This window comes from Buteo buteo, chromosome 9, assembly GCF_964188355.1.
Source record: "Buteo buteo chromosome 9, bButBut1.hap1.1, whole genome shotgun sequence".
NCBI classification, from domain to species: Eukaryota; Metazoa; Chordata; class Aves; order Accipitriformes; family Accipitridae; genus Buteo; species Buteo buteo.
The window spans coordinates 44,626,239-44,639,868 of NC_134179.1; the positions used below are offsets into that span (position 1 = coordinate 44,626,239).

A 13,630-nucleotide genomic window follows, 5' to 3' on the forward strand; every position below is an offset into this window, starting at 1 on the left:
GCGCTTTGAACGCCCCCGAGTTTGGCAGATCAAAGGCTGCGGAGCGACAGAATGGGGCTGAGGCGGGCAGCATGTGCCCCCCCCCAATCTCAGCTGCTGTGTGTTTGGGGGGGGGGGGCTCACAGCCCTGGGGAGCCTGTATCCCCCCTTCCCTTCCTCCCCCATCACTGGGTGGGGGGGCAGAAGGGGGTGTTGGGGTGCAGCTGGTGCCCTGGTCTTGGTGCAGGGGTTTGCCCCCCTCCCTGCCCCAGCCGTGGGCACAGTCCCCAAGGCCGGGGCTCTGTGCGGGGACAAAGACCCCATTGATGGGGGCCAGACGGCAGAATCTGACATCTGGGGCTTCCTCGTCAATTTTTTTTTTTTTTTCTTGGCTGGGCTGAGCCCCAAGGGCTGGAGCTGAGATGCCAAGGGCCCCCCTCCATCGCCTGCCTGCAGCCCATAAACCCTGCGGGGAGGATGCTCCTGGTAGAAACGGGGAGCTGGGGGGGGGTTTGGGGGTTCACCCAGTCCCAAGGAGGGTTGTGCTGCTGTGGGCAGGGATGACTGTACCCCAGGAACTACCCTCGACAGGGAGGGTGCTTTGGGGGCCGTAGGGCGCCATGTGCCCAGGGCAGGGATGGGGCACCCCCTCGGTGCCCCCCCAGCCCCATAAAAGCCCCTTTGTCCAGCCGCCTCCGAGCCGCCCTGGAAAAGCCCCAACATGGCTGCGCGCTGCGCAGAGCTTATTTTTAACATCTCATTAGCATCAGAAAGCAGCAAATTTCCCCCCGGTCCCCGGCGAGGATCAGAGCCCCCAGACAAAAGCTGCTTTCTTCTTGCTTGGGCTCCCCGCTCGCCTCCCAGCCCAGCCCCTGGGGTGCTGCTGCAGCGTGGGGCCCCTGGGACCCCCCAAACCCTGATGGGTCCCCAGGGCCAGTGGGGTGCTGTGGCCCCGGTGTGTGGGCTCAGGCGAGGCGGGGGGACCTGGGGCGGGGGGTTGAGCATCACTGGCTTCTTGCGTTGCCCACCCTGTGCCAGGTCTGAGCTTGGCAGGGTCCCCGGCCAAAAAAAGCCCGTTGGGGTGTCGCTGTGCTGCTCCCCCAGCCCTCACCCCCCCTCCTCGGCCAGTCCTGCCCGAGCCACGAGGCTGGACTGACCCAGAGATGGGGTACGGGGTATCCCGTCCCCCCCCCAGTGCGACACCAGCTCAGGGCTGGAGCCTGTCGAAGGGACGGGGTGGGTGCTCTGCCCCTCCTCATCCTCGCTCACCCCAAGGCGTTGGGGCAAGCGTGGGAAAACGCGCAAGGGAAACCGAGGCGCTGCCCGGGGCCACGCGAGGGAAACTGAGGCACGGTACGGGGCCGGGCAAAGGGAGCTGGGGCCGGGCGCGGAGCCGGGTGCTCCTGGCCGAGGCGTGCAGGGTGCTGGCAGTGCCCCAGCGGGTCACCGGGCCGCGCTGGGCCTGGCACCGGCGCTGCCTCCGAGCTAATATTTACCCAGGCTGGAGGGCTTTGGCCGCCGCGCCGGGAAATGCCGCGGCCGGGCCAGGGGCCACGAACCCACGGTTCGCGGCAGGGGCAACCAGCGCCGCGAACCCGCTACCCCGGTGTTACCCCAACCCTGGGCGCAGCCACCAACCCCGGCACCCGTGGGACCTCTGCAGACCCCCTGGGGGTCTCTGGGAAGAGGGAGCTGGGTGAGTGGATGGATGGAGGGATGGGGGAAGGAGGGAGGGAGGGAGGGTGGATGGATGGACGGGTGGATGGGTAAAGGGTGGGGGGACAGGGGATGGATGGAAGGATGGATGGATGGAGGATGTGTGGGAAAGGAAGGATGGATGGAAGGATGGATGGAAGGATGGATGGATGGAGGATGAGGGAGAAAGGAAGGAGGGATGGAAGGATGGATGGAGGGTGGATGGGTAAAGGGTGGGGGACAGGGGATGGATGGAGTGATGGATGGAAGGATGGATGGATGGACAGGTGGATGGGTAAAGGGTGGGGGGACAGGAGATGGATGGAAGGATGGATGGAAGAATGGGTGGATGGAGGATGTGTGGGAAAGGAAGGATGGATGGATGGAGGGATGGAGGATGTGTGGGTGGGAGGGAGAAGGGAAGGATGGATGGATGGAGGGTGGATGGGTAAAGGGTGGGGGGACGGGATGGATGGAAGGATGGATGGATGGAGGATGTGTGGGAAAGGAAGGATGGATGGAAGGATGGACAGAAGGATGGACGGATGGATGGAGGATGTGTGAGTGGGAGGGAGAGAGGAAGGATGGAAGGATGGATGGATGGAGGGTGGATATGTAAAGGGTGGGGGGACAGGATGGATGGAAGGATGGATGGATGGAGAATGTGTGGGTGGGAGGGAGAAAGGAAGGAGGAATGGGGAAGGATGGAAAGATGGAGGAAGGATGGCTGGAGGATGGCTGGGGGCTGGAGGGAAGGCTGGATGGAGGGAAGGAAGGAGGAGGAGGAGGGGAAGGGGGTGTGAGGGAAAGGCGGGCGGCAGGATGCCGGGCTGCGCTGGAAGGACGGACGCAGGGAAGGATGGAGGGAGGAGGGAGGATGAGGGATGGAGGAAGGGGGGGATGAAGGGGGATTGGGACGGAGGGCGAGGCGGGGGGGGGGAGAGGGCGGCGGCGGAGCCCCGGGTGGGGCCGGGCGCGGCCCCCTCCCGCCGCCGCTCACATGACGCCGCTCCCGGGATGCGCCGGGCGGCGCCGGGCGTGGGCGGCGGCGGCGAGAAGCGGCGGCGGTAGCGGGGCCGCACCGGGGCGCGCCGGTTCCGCCACCGGCACCGGGAACCGGCCCATGGCCCGGGGCCGCTCCGCCGCGCCGGCTGCCTGAGCGGTCCCATGGAGCAGGTAGGAGCGAGCGGGGCGGGACGGGGCCAGCACCCCCGGAGAGCGGGGCCGTTACGGGGGGGGGGTGTCCGAGGCTGGGGGTGAAAAAAAAAAAAAAAAAAAAAAATCTCCTACCGGGACCCCCGGCGACCCCGCTTGTCACCGCTGTGCTCCCCACCTGCTGCTGGGGGAACCCTCTTTTGCCTTCCCGGGTCCCCACCCGCCTTCTCCAGGCCCCCCCCCGGTGTTGCCCTGGCATCACCCTGTCCCCTGCCACCCCCCCCCGCATCACCCACCTGCTTCCCCGGGATCGCCACCCCAGCATCACCTCCCAGCTGCCCCCACATCACCCACCTGAGACCCCCAGCATCCCCCCCCCGCTTCAACCAACCTCCCCCCCCACCGACGCCTGCCCGCTGCTGGAGCCCCTGCCCACCCTGGTCCCCCGTGTCCCATCCCTGCCCCACCAACACCAGCGCTCCCACCGGCTGCGACACACGCGTGGGGTCCTTGCGTGAGCACCCGTGGGTGCTCACCCTGCCCAGGGTTTCTGGCCCCTCGCCTAACGCGGAGGGGACGGGTGGCCGGGGGGGGGACGGTTCTCGCTCTGCCACAGGTTTCCGTCGCAGCCCGAGGTGTGTCTCGCCCCGCTTGCTGCGAGCAGCGTCATTTGGGGAAAGGGGTTTCTGCTCGGGGAAAGGGGTTTCTGCTCAGGGAAGGGGCTGGAGCAGCCGTGGGGTGTCTGCTGGGGGGTGTGGAAAAAGCTCAGGGGTGGGGGGCTCGGATGAGGCTGTGTCTGTTGGTCTTTCCTCTGTCTCCCCGTTCCCAGTCAACGCCTCCAGAAGCTGTCCTGGCCGCCATGCCCACCCAGGCCAGGCTGCGATGTCCCTCCCCAGTGCCCACCCGGAGCCGTGGGTGCTCTCATCCCCCCCCCCGCACCACGGCTCTGCACGGATGGGGCTTTTCCAGCTCGGTTCCCTGGGGCAGGGGGGGTATTTCCCCTCTGAGCATCTCCCCCACCCTGCCGCTGTGCACCCAGGCGAGGGGTCCAGCTCCATTCCTGCAGCCTCTGCACCCCTCGGGCTCTGCCTTGTGTTTTTGCCACCTGCCCCATCCTTCTGGCTCGGCCCAGATCCGAGCGCAGGATTTAATGGCTTGTGCGTGCCCCCCCCCCCGCCTCCAGGGGGGCAGGAGGGTCTGGGGCCGCACCAGGGACCAGGGCAGAGCCACCACTTTGGGCATGGGCATGGCACGTCCCCAGCACGCAGCGAGGTTTCACCGCACGTTGGGGGCCGCGTGCTTGTGAAACGCTCCCCCCCCCCCTTTCCCCGAGCCCGGGGAAGGGCCGTGGCCGGGAGAGCGCGGGTGTAACGCGTGGCGTGGGCGAACGCGCGCCGGCGCCTTCGCCAGCCCCGCCGGACCCCTCGGGAGCTCCCGCGCATCCGCCCCGCTGGAGCGGCGAAAGCCAACGCGGGGGCTGCGTGTGATGTGCTGACATCCCCATCCGTGGGTTGCAACCCGGGTACGGCATCCTGGGGCTGCGAGCATCCATCCCTCCGCACCCAAACCACCACCCCCCCCCCCCCCGAGCCTGCCCGCTGCTGCCCGGCGTGTCTCAGGGCTTGCTTTCCCACCTGGAAAAAAAATATAAAAATCCCCCCTCGAGCCCATCCAGCTGCAATGCAGAGGAGCTCCCGAGCAGCCCGCGCGTCTTCCTCGCCGCCCCGCTTGGCGGCAACGCCTTCGGAGGAGCCGTGGTAATTTTAGGCCGTGAGCGGCAGCAGGTTGGCATGTGCCTGCCGGCACCCCGGGCAGGGCAGGCGGGATCCGGCAGCGGAGGCAACCGTGGCCGGCCGCCCTCCCGTCTCCCCGCTGCGATGGGCCACGGTAGCCGGGGATGCACGGAGCAAGGGGGTCCCCAAGGTACCCCAATTCCCAGCAGGATTTCAGCCCCTCCCTGATGTGGGATGAGCATGTAAGTCTGCGCTGGCCCCCCCAGACCCCCCCCCGCCGTGTTGTCCTGCTTTCCTCTGCCTCGCTGCCGGGTTTCCTCACCGATCCCATCCCAGATCCCCCCGGCCTTGCTCTTGTTTATCCCCGACAGACCCGCTTGGCGGGCAGGCGAAGGAGGGGTTGGGGCCGTAACCCTTTCGTCTCTCCGCCGCCGGCTCAAAATGGCTTCGCGCCGCGATGGCTGCCGAGATGGGAGAGGAGCTCTCGGTCGGGAGGCGTCTTCCTAGAGCCGGGAGGGTGCTGAGCACCGGGACGTGCACCCAGCTTTGCCACCCGTGCCGTGGCGAGCTGTGGGGTGACACCCCACCCTGATGGGGCATCCATGGGCGAGCGTCCCTGTCCCCAACCCTGCTGCCATGGGTAGGGTATGGTCCCACTCCGGCCTCGGGGAGCTGTGGCCAAGCGGTGCTGCCGCCGTGCCCTACCCCGACGCCGCTGCCCCTCCGGCCGCGCCAGCCCCGCTCCGACGCCCTGCTTTTGCTTTTCTTCATTTTAATTCGTAGGATTAGGTTAAAACCCATCGCCCAGCCAGGATTCCCCTCTCGCTCTCTTTGTCTGCGGCACGGAAACAGCTCCGCAGGGAGCGGCAGCCCGGGCGGGCGGGGGGCTTGTGCTCCCCCAGCTCCGCTTCTCCGGCTGCCGGGATTTGGGCCAGGGCGGGGGCCGGGGCTGTTGAGACGCGATGGATCCGTTCTGCTAAACTGGGCAGGGTGGGCGGGAACCAAGACGGTGATTTTCGGATGGATGGTTACGGAATGGGGTGTGGGGTGAGCGGCGATGGCAGCTCCGGGTTTGGGGACGCCCTGCCGGGGGGGGGGGTGTGCCATCCCGTCCCTGCATACGGGGACGGAGGAACTGGGTGTCCCTGGGGGGCTGCAAATGGGGTCTTGGTTCTGGGGTGGGGCTGGGGGAGACAAAGAGGGCTGGGAGGGGAGGGAGCATCGGCTGGCTGGGTGCGTGGTGGTACCCTGCTTCTTGGGGACCCCTGTGGAAAAGCTGCTCCAGGAGTGGGGCTGGGGTTTGGGGGTTCTCCTTGAGCCCCCCCCCTAGACCGTGCACCCCAGAACGGGGGTCACCCCTCACTGAGGATGGCTGCTTCTCCCTGACCTCGTGTGAGGGTCCATCCCTGTCTCTGTACATCGCACGGAGAGGCGGGGGGGGGGGTCAGGGCCACTGCAGCCGGCTCAGATCGCGTCACCTCCCTGCTGAGGGTGGCACCGGGGAGGCCATGTGGGGACCCAGGAGTCCTGGGGTCCGTGGCCGGGTCTTGCTGGCAATGGCTCTTCTGCGCCAGGCAGGACGTGACCGTGCATCCCCTCGTGGGGGGACACGACAAGAAGGACCCCCCAGGACCGGCGCTGCCATTTGGAGAACAGGAGCGGGTGGCTGGTGGGCACAGCCGGGAGACATCTCCGCTCCTTCACATTGATCAGTCGCTGGGAAAGGCTGGAATTTGGTCGGGTCAGCCCTCGGTGCCAGACCCAGCTGGAGGGGACATTTCCTGGAAAGTCTCTCCGGAGAGAGGTCGCGGTGGAGCCAGCCGGGCTGGCAAGTCCTGCCACAGCCGGGCAGGGTGAGGGCAGCCGTCCAGCGCATCCCAGCGGGACCCGGAGCTGCTCCGCTCCTCTGCAGGCGGGAGGTGGCCCATGAAGGGGGACTGGGGATGAAGGGACCCGCCGCAGGGCCGGGGGGTGCTGAGCGTGGGTGGAGGGTGGCCGGAGACGGGGTGCGGGCGTCCGGCTGCGCCCTCGTGGGGAGGAAACGTCCCGTCACTCGCATCCGACTGTTTGTTCCCTCCAGCTGCTGGGACGGTTTCCGAGGCCGGAGTAGGGGACAACAGTGGTGGGTCCGCCTCGGACGCTAGCACCCACATGTCTCCAGAGCACAAGATCCCCGCCATCCCAGCCCTCCGTCGCTGCGGGTGCTGTACCCCAGGGCGGTGGGTGCTGTACCCCAGGGGTGCTCTTTCAGCATCCTGGGATGGCTGACTGTACCATCCGGCTGTGGTTGCGTGTCTGCGGCTGTGCGTGAAGCGTGCGGAGGGTGAGCAGCGCCGCGGGAGCCGCCAGCCAGGCGGGACGTGCCCGTAAGCAGGATCGGGCCCTGCGGCCTCTCTCCAGCCCCGAGTTCCCGGCGCTTCCGCGGCGGTGGCCGACGGCTGGGTCATTTATTTTTTCTGGTGGTGCTGAGGTTTCTCCGGGTGCCCGGAGGAAGTCATTGTTGACACAGACTTTCTTAATTGTGTCACGGAAAACTTGCGCTCGGCGGCTGGGTCTGCGCTGCGCGGCACGGGCTGGCATCCCCGGGGCGTGCGGGGCAGCGCGGGCAAACCTCGGGTGCAGGCAGGGAAATGGCTGCTCAGGAGGGGCTCGGCGAGCGGGTCGGGGTCAGCACCATCCCGGGCGCAACGGCATCGCGTGGACGTGCCGGAGCTCTTGGCACGAGCCCAGGCTGCGCCGCGTGTCCGGCGCTGGCCCGGCGGGAGCGGGAGCACCCCGGGGTGCTCTGCGGATTTACGCCAGCAAGTGGCTAGCCCCCACCGCTCACCCCGTCGTTGCCCCGCGCACGGAGCCCTGTCCCCGCTGGGGACCGGGGTGAGGATGGTGACACCCGCCGGCAGCGGAGAAGCCGTCTCAGGGTGCCGCGGTGGGAGACTGGGACACCGTCCTGCTGTTCCCTGCCCCAAACCCCCTTGGGTTCAGCCCCCCCCTTGATTTCAGCCCTGTTGGCACCTGAACCCCAGCTCCAGCCCCGGCGCTGCTGTGGCCGGCCGTCCTCCCCACCCTGCGTCCGTGCGTCCCCGTGGGCTGTGGCCGTCATTCCTCCCTGGTTTCCTGCGCCTCCTCCCGCTTTCCCGTCACGTGCGGCTCCGTTTCCCCTCCAGCCTTGCCCCCCATCACCCCAGGGCCGGCGCTGGGTCCCGGCCGTGCCCGCCGTGTGCCTCGGCCGAGCCCGCCGTGACTCAGGGCTCGTGCCGCGGCCGCCTGCCGCCACCAAAGCGCCTTTGAGGTGCCGTTCACACCCCGAGACTCAGGTGTGGGAGTTAATTTACTCGGCGGCTGCTTAATGATGGCTTCGGGATGCTCTTCTGCGGTCCAAGTGGCCTGAGCCGCGCCAGGCCCTGTCCGGCTGTCCCCATCCCTCTGTCCGCCAGGCCAGGCTCCGTCCGTCTGTCCTGCTGTTTCCCGTCTTTGCCGTTTCCTTTCCCTATGGGTCTGTGTCAGCTTTTGTCCGTCAGCCCCAACCCGGGTGTTTCCGTCCCTGTGTCTGCCTGTGCCAGTCCCCGTCAGTCCTGTCCCACTGTCCTGGCGTTTCCTGTCCGTGTGTCCTTCCACGCTCCTCCTCCCACATCGCCTGGCCTCAGCCTCGCCCTGCCGGTCCTTGTCCTGCTGTCCTGCGATCCCTCTGCCCACTCCTGTGCCCATCCTGGTCGGTTCTGCTCCTGGGTCCCTGTCCCTCTGTCCTGGCTTATCTTGTCCTGGGTGTCCCCTGCCTGTCCCCATCCTGGTCCCTGGGTGTCCCATCCCCATCCCTGTCCTGGTTTCTGGATGTCCCTTGCCTGGTCCTGGTCTCTGGGTGTCCCCTGTCCATCCCTATCCCGGACCCCGAATGTCCCTTGCTTGGTCCTGGTCCTTTGGTGTCCCATCTATGTCCTGGTCCCTGGATGTCCCTTGCCTGGTTGTGGTCCCTGAGTGTCCCCTACCCATCCCTGGGTGTCTCACCCCATCCCTGTCTTGGTCCTTGGGTCTCCCATCCCTGTCCCAGTCCCTGGGTGTCCCTTGCCTGATCCCAGTCCCTGAGTGTCCCCTGCCCATCCTGGGGTGTCCTTTGCCTGGTCCTGGTCCCTGAGTGCCCCATGCCCATCCTGGTCCCTAGGTGTCCCTTGCCTGGTCCTGGTCCTTTGGTGTCCCCTGCCCATCCCGGTCCCCGGGTGTCCCTTGCCTGGTCCTGATCCCCGGGTGTCCCCTGCCCATCTCCGGGTCTCCCATCCCTGTCCCAGTCCCCGGGTGCCCCCCGCCCATCCTGGTCCCCAGTTGTTCCTTGCCTGGTCCTGGTCCCTGGGTGCCCCCTGCCCATCCCTGGGTCTCCCATCCCTGTCCCAGTCCCTGGGTGCCCCCTGCCCATCCCGGTCCCCAGTTGTCCCTTGCCTGGTCCTGGTCCTGGTCCCTGGGTGTCCCCTGCCCATCCCGGTCCCTGGGTGTCCCTTGCCTGGTCCTGATCCCTGGGTGTCCCCTGCTCATCCCTGACTCTCCAATCCCTGTCCCAGTCCCTGGGTGTCCCCTGCCCATCCCGGTCCCCGGGTGTCCCTTGCCTGGTCCTGATCCCCGGGTGTCCCATCCCTCTCCCTGACTCTCCCATCCCTGTCCCCGGGTCTCCCATCCCTCTCCCGGTCCCCCGGTCCCCCCGCTCCGATCCCCGTCCCTCTGCTCCACCCGTGCCCGTTCCGGTCCCGCTGTCCGGCCGTTGCCCGCCCCTCTCCGGTGCCCGCGGTCCCTCCCGCCGGGGCGGGCCGTGCCGTGCCGTGCTCCGCCCGTTCCCGCCCGTCGCCGCGGGCTCCCGGAGGAGGCGGAGCCGTAACCGGGGCCGGGGCCGGCCCAGCCCCGACCGAGCCGTGCCGAGCCCAGCCGGACCGGATCGTGCCGGGCCGGGCCTTACCGGGCTTAGCCGGACCGGACCGGACCGAGCTTCGCTAAGCCGGGCCGGACCGAGCCGAGCCCGGCCGCTGCGCCCCGATGAATGGGATCGCCTTCTGCCTGGTCGGGATCCCGCCGCCCGCCCCCGCGGTGAGCGGCACTGGGTGATACCGGGTGGACTGGGGAGGCCGTGGGCTCGGGGGGGGGAGCGAGTAGAAACCGGGGGAACTGGGAGATACGGGGCGCGCGGGGAGCGGGAACGCGGGGCCGTGCGTGGCGTCGAGGTCCGGCGGCGGGGCTGGGTGCTGGGCGATGGGTGCTGGGCGGTGGCTCGGGGTCCTCGGAGCCCACGGGCACCCTGGGGACTGGACCGGGACTGGGGCAGAGCCAGCGCCCTGGGGTCGGGGGCAGCGGGGCCGGAGGGGTCTGGCTGTCCGGGCAGGGCTGCGTGCCACCAGCGACGCTGGCCGTCGCGCCTGTGTCCCCGGTGCCCGGCCGCCGTGGTGTCGTGGCAGGGCGGTGGGGCTGAGGCGCCTGGGTTCGGCCACGGGGGTGGAGGCGAGACCCTGGGGCTGGGCTCCCCTTTCCCCGAGACGAGCCCCGCAAACGCCCACCCGTGTTTCCTCCAAAACTCCTGGCTGGGCTGTCTCCTTGTGGGTCCGGCTGCTCCATCCCCGCCAGCTCCATCCCTGCCAGCTCTCGGCACTGGGCAGGCAGCAACCACCACCACCCCCCCCCAGCATGCCTATAGCCCCTCGAGGTCATGTCCTGCCCCTACATCTGCCCCCCCCAGCTCTGAGCAGCCCCCCGGCCTCGAAGCAGCGCAGGTATTTACTCCACGCTCCTCCCGTGGCGTGGGCATCGGCATCGCCCGGCCGCGCTGGACTGGAGGGCGCTGGGGCGATTCCCGTCTCCCTGGGGAGCAGCACGGTGCCAAGGAAGGCCAGCTCAGCCGCTGGCTAAACCCCCATTTCCTGCCCGTTTCGTGCCAAATCCCAGTGAAGGCGTCGGGTGGGGATGGGGACGGCACTGGGGGACCTGGGGCTGGGGTCCCGGTGGCGGGGGGCACGCCGGGGTAGTGCCTGGGCGGGGATGCGGGCCGCGGTGTCGGACTGGCGGAACGCCTGCTAATTTGAGCAGAGGTTGCACGTCCTCGCCCCAGAGCTGAATTTGGCCTCTGTTCCTCAGTTCCTGGTTATTTGAACTCGGCTTCCTCGGCCCGGCGATGGGGCTAATAACCAGCCTCAAAGGATTAATTGGGGTGTGCGAAATGGTTCAGATATGAGGAGTGCTGCTCGTTGCAGCGGCTGAGCATTAATCATGGTTTCTCTTCAGATTCCTCCCTGCTTACTCTGTACCGCTGAGCTCTGGGGTTTGGATTTTCGGGGGGGGGGGGGGGGAGGTGTTCAAATCTCTTGAAAACTGCTCTTCTGCTGCATTTTGGGGTGAAATGTGCCCTCCTGGGGGCCAGCACGTGGAGCGTGGGGGCTTTGCTCGGTGCTCACCTCTGCCCCCCGCTCGCTGGGTGACTTGGGGCACTGGGTGACTTGGGGGGGGGGAGTTCTTTAACTGCCGCTGCCTCCCCCTGTGCGTCTGGGGAGGACGGTGGTGAGGAAGGCGCTTTGCAATCCTCCAGCGAGGATTTTGTGCTGCATAAGCAGAAATCCCGCCCGACGGCCGCCCCCGGGGCTGCGTGGCAGGGGCTGTGCCCCACCATCCCCAACCCTTCGGTCAGCAGCTGCTGCCCTTGTCCCTACGTGGCTGCTGCCTTCATCCCTATTTACCAACGCTGCTCGGCAAATTTAGTTTCTTAACGCCTTTTTTTTTTTTTTTTTTTTTTTTCCCCCCTCCTTTCTTTCTGAACCCTGAACTTGAAAGACAGGAAAAGCCTGTGCTCGGGGCTGCTGCCGCAATCCCGCCTTGCAAGCGCGAAACCTGGCACCGGCGCCGGGTTGGGGCACGCAGTGTGATGCCATGCCGGGGTCTGGCTGGCCACGTCGGGGTTTTCGGAGCCACGGGTCGCCGGTCGTGCGGAGGGCTCTGACCTCGCCGCTGCTGCGGTTTTAACCTTGACATGTATCATGCGCTGTGCCCGGCTGGCAGCTCTGGCACCCATCTCTCACGCCGTGGGGGAACTGATGGGTGATGTGTAGTGTCCTAAACCCCCCCAGGGCTGGCAGCTCTTCCCCGGGCGCCGTCATCGGCAGCATCAACTGCCAAGGAACCACTGCTGGGCGTTATTTAGGGCTCAGGGACTGTGGTCTCCGGGGGTTTGATGTTGCAAGTCTGGCAGGGGGGATATCTTGCAACAGCTCTTGGTTTGGGTTCGGAGTGTGGGGGCTGGCTCGTGTGCCCCTCGCGGGGTGTGGGTGCTGTGGGGTGCGGGTGGGTGCTGCATAACCAGGTACCGGGAGTGCTCGGAGCCGGCGGCCGAGGCTTCTCCGTGGTTCCTGTGGAGCTACTTGCTGGGAGAAAACATGGAGGGATGGGGGGTTCATCCTGGGAAGCCGCTGAGCCCCAGGGATGGTCTTTTATTCTCATTAAAGGGAAAAAAAAAAAGAAAAGATTAGGTTTCAAGTCGGTGCCGTCCCATTAATAAACCAAGTTTGTCTTCAGCAGGCAGCAAGACCTGATTTAAAAAGGAATGGAGATAGATGACCTATTTTAAGCTCTCAAGTTGGAAAATATCGACCTGGCTGCCTCTAGGCCACGAGCGGTGGGGCCGGCTGCGCGAGCTGTGCCGTGCCATGCCGTGCTGCCTGCTCCCAAAACCTGTCCAGCTTTCCAGGAGCCAGCCTGGCTTGGGATGCCCCAGGTTGCAAACCAGGGTGGCTGCTTTAAACCTGCCGCCGACCTCCTGGCTACAGCCCAGACGTCTCCGGCACTGGCTCAGAGCACCCGAAGCGGCTGACTCCTTTTCCGTGGCTGCTCATCCCCAGGATTTCATTAAATCTTCCCTAATTGCCTTCTCGGGCCGCACCGCAGCGAGCACGCCTTCGCTGATGTGGCTGCGTGTGTTGCAAGACCCGTGGCGGCGTGGTCCGGCAGGTCGGTGCTGCCGCCTCGGTGGGAATCGGCCACGTGCCCGACGGGTTTGGTCTCCGCCGTGCGAAGCCCTGGGGTCCCCAGTCCCTGGAGCAAGTTGATCTCCTGGGGGGGGGATGATGCTGGGACAGAGGGTCGGTCCCGCTCCCCAGCCGTGCTGGGAAAATGGGAGCTGGAGGGCAAAGCTGGAGCTGGGGTCCCCCCAGGGAAAATGGGGGTTGAGTCATTGCAGCGTGGCCAAAACGGAACACTGGTGACCGTGGGGACTGATCCTGCTTTCGGTCCGGGGTGGGACCCAGCGGGGTCCCCTGGCCTGTCCCTGCAAGTGCTTTCCTTGCTCGAGACCCCGTTGCGGCAGGAGGGAGCCGGGGCTGCGGTGAGCCGTGTCCAGGCGTAGGGAGCAGATTCCTGCCGTAATCCCCCAGCCCAGCCCCTGGTGCTGTCCCGGGGGGCTGGATCCCCCCACGGTGGGCAACCAGGCAGGTCCCGGGGCTCTGCGACCCCCCCTTGCCCTGCCACCCGTGGGGCAGGACCCTCTCTGCCATAAAACATCCACCCTCGGCGGCACCCCCAGGGCAGCACCCCCAGACCCGCTGCTGCGCACCCCGGGGTGCAGGCGTAGGGGTCCCCACGGTTGCCATGCCCACCCCCCCCTTTCACCAGCCACCCCGACGGCAACAGTGGGTCCCTTGATGGGACCGAGCGCGTGGGGCAACCCCGGGGCGGGTGGGACGGAGCCCGGTGGCTCCGGGGGACAATCGGGCTATTGTGGCACATAGTGGGCTCTTTTTTCTGCCGTGCGAGGCGGGGGGCCGGGCTGCGGTGCCAGTGCTTTTGGGGGTGAAGCGTGGTCCCCGGCGGGGCTGGCGGTGACTGGTGTGGTGCCAGCAGCGGGACGCTGATGTCCCCGGGTGTGGGGGCAGCGGTGGGGTGGGGAGGTGATGGAGGGGAGACGGGCTGGCCGTTTGGCTTAGGGATGCGTGTGGGCTGCGGAAAAAATGTTGGGCTGCTCCTAACCTCAGGAAAACGCCGTCGGGTGTCGGTGCCGGGGCTGCAGCGGGACAGGAGGTGCTGCCGGAGCACGGCTGTCCCCAAATCCATGTCCCCAA

General features: G+C 67.2%; 1 protein-coding gene across 2 annotated transcripts in view; it reads left to right on the top strand.

Moving 5' to 3' along the window:
- The first annotated feature begins 2,620 nt into the window (after window positions 1–2,620).
- ARHGAP23 (Rho GTPase activating protein 23) overlaps window positions 2,621–13,630 on the top strand; it is a 38,458-nt gene continuing 27,448 nt past the window's right edge. Inside the window, exon 1 of one of the 2 annotated variants that reach the window (XM_075036448.1) lies at window positions 2,621–2,850. In XM_075036448.1, coding sequence (XP_074892549.1) covers window positions 2,842–2,850 — 9 coding nt within the window. In that variant the 5' untranslated portion in view covers window positions 2,621–2,841. Of the gene's footprint in view, window positions 2,851–9,418; window positions 9,627–13,630 lie in introns of those variants that run through there. The other variant, XM_075036447.1, reaches the window with a different exon arrangement.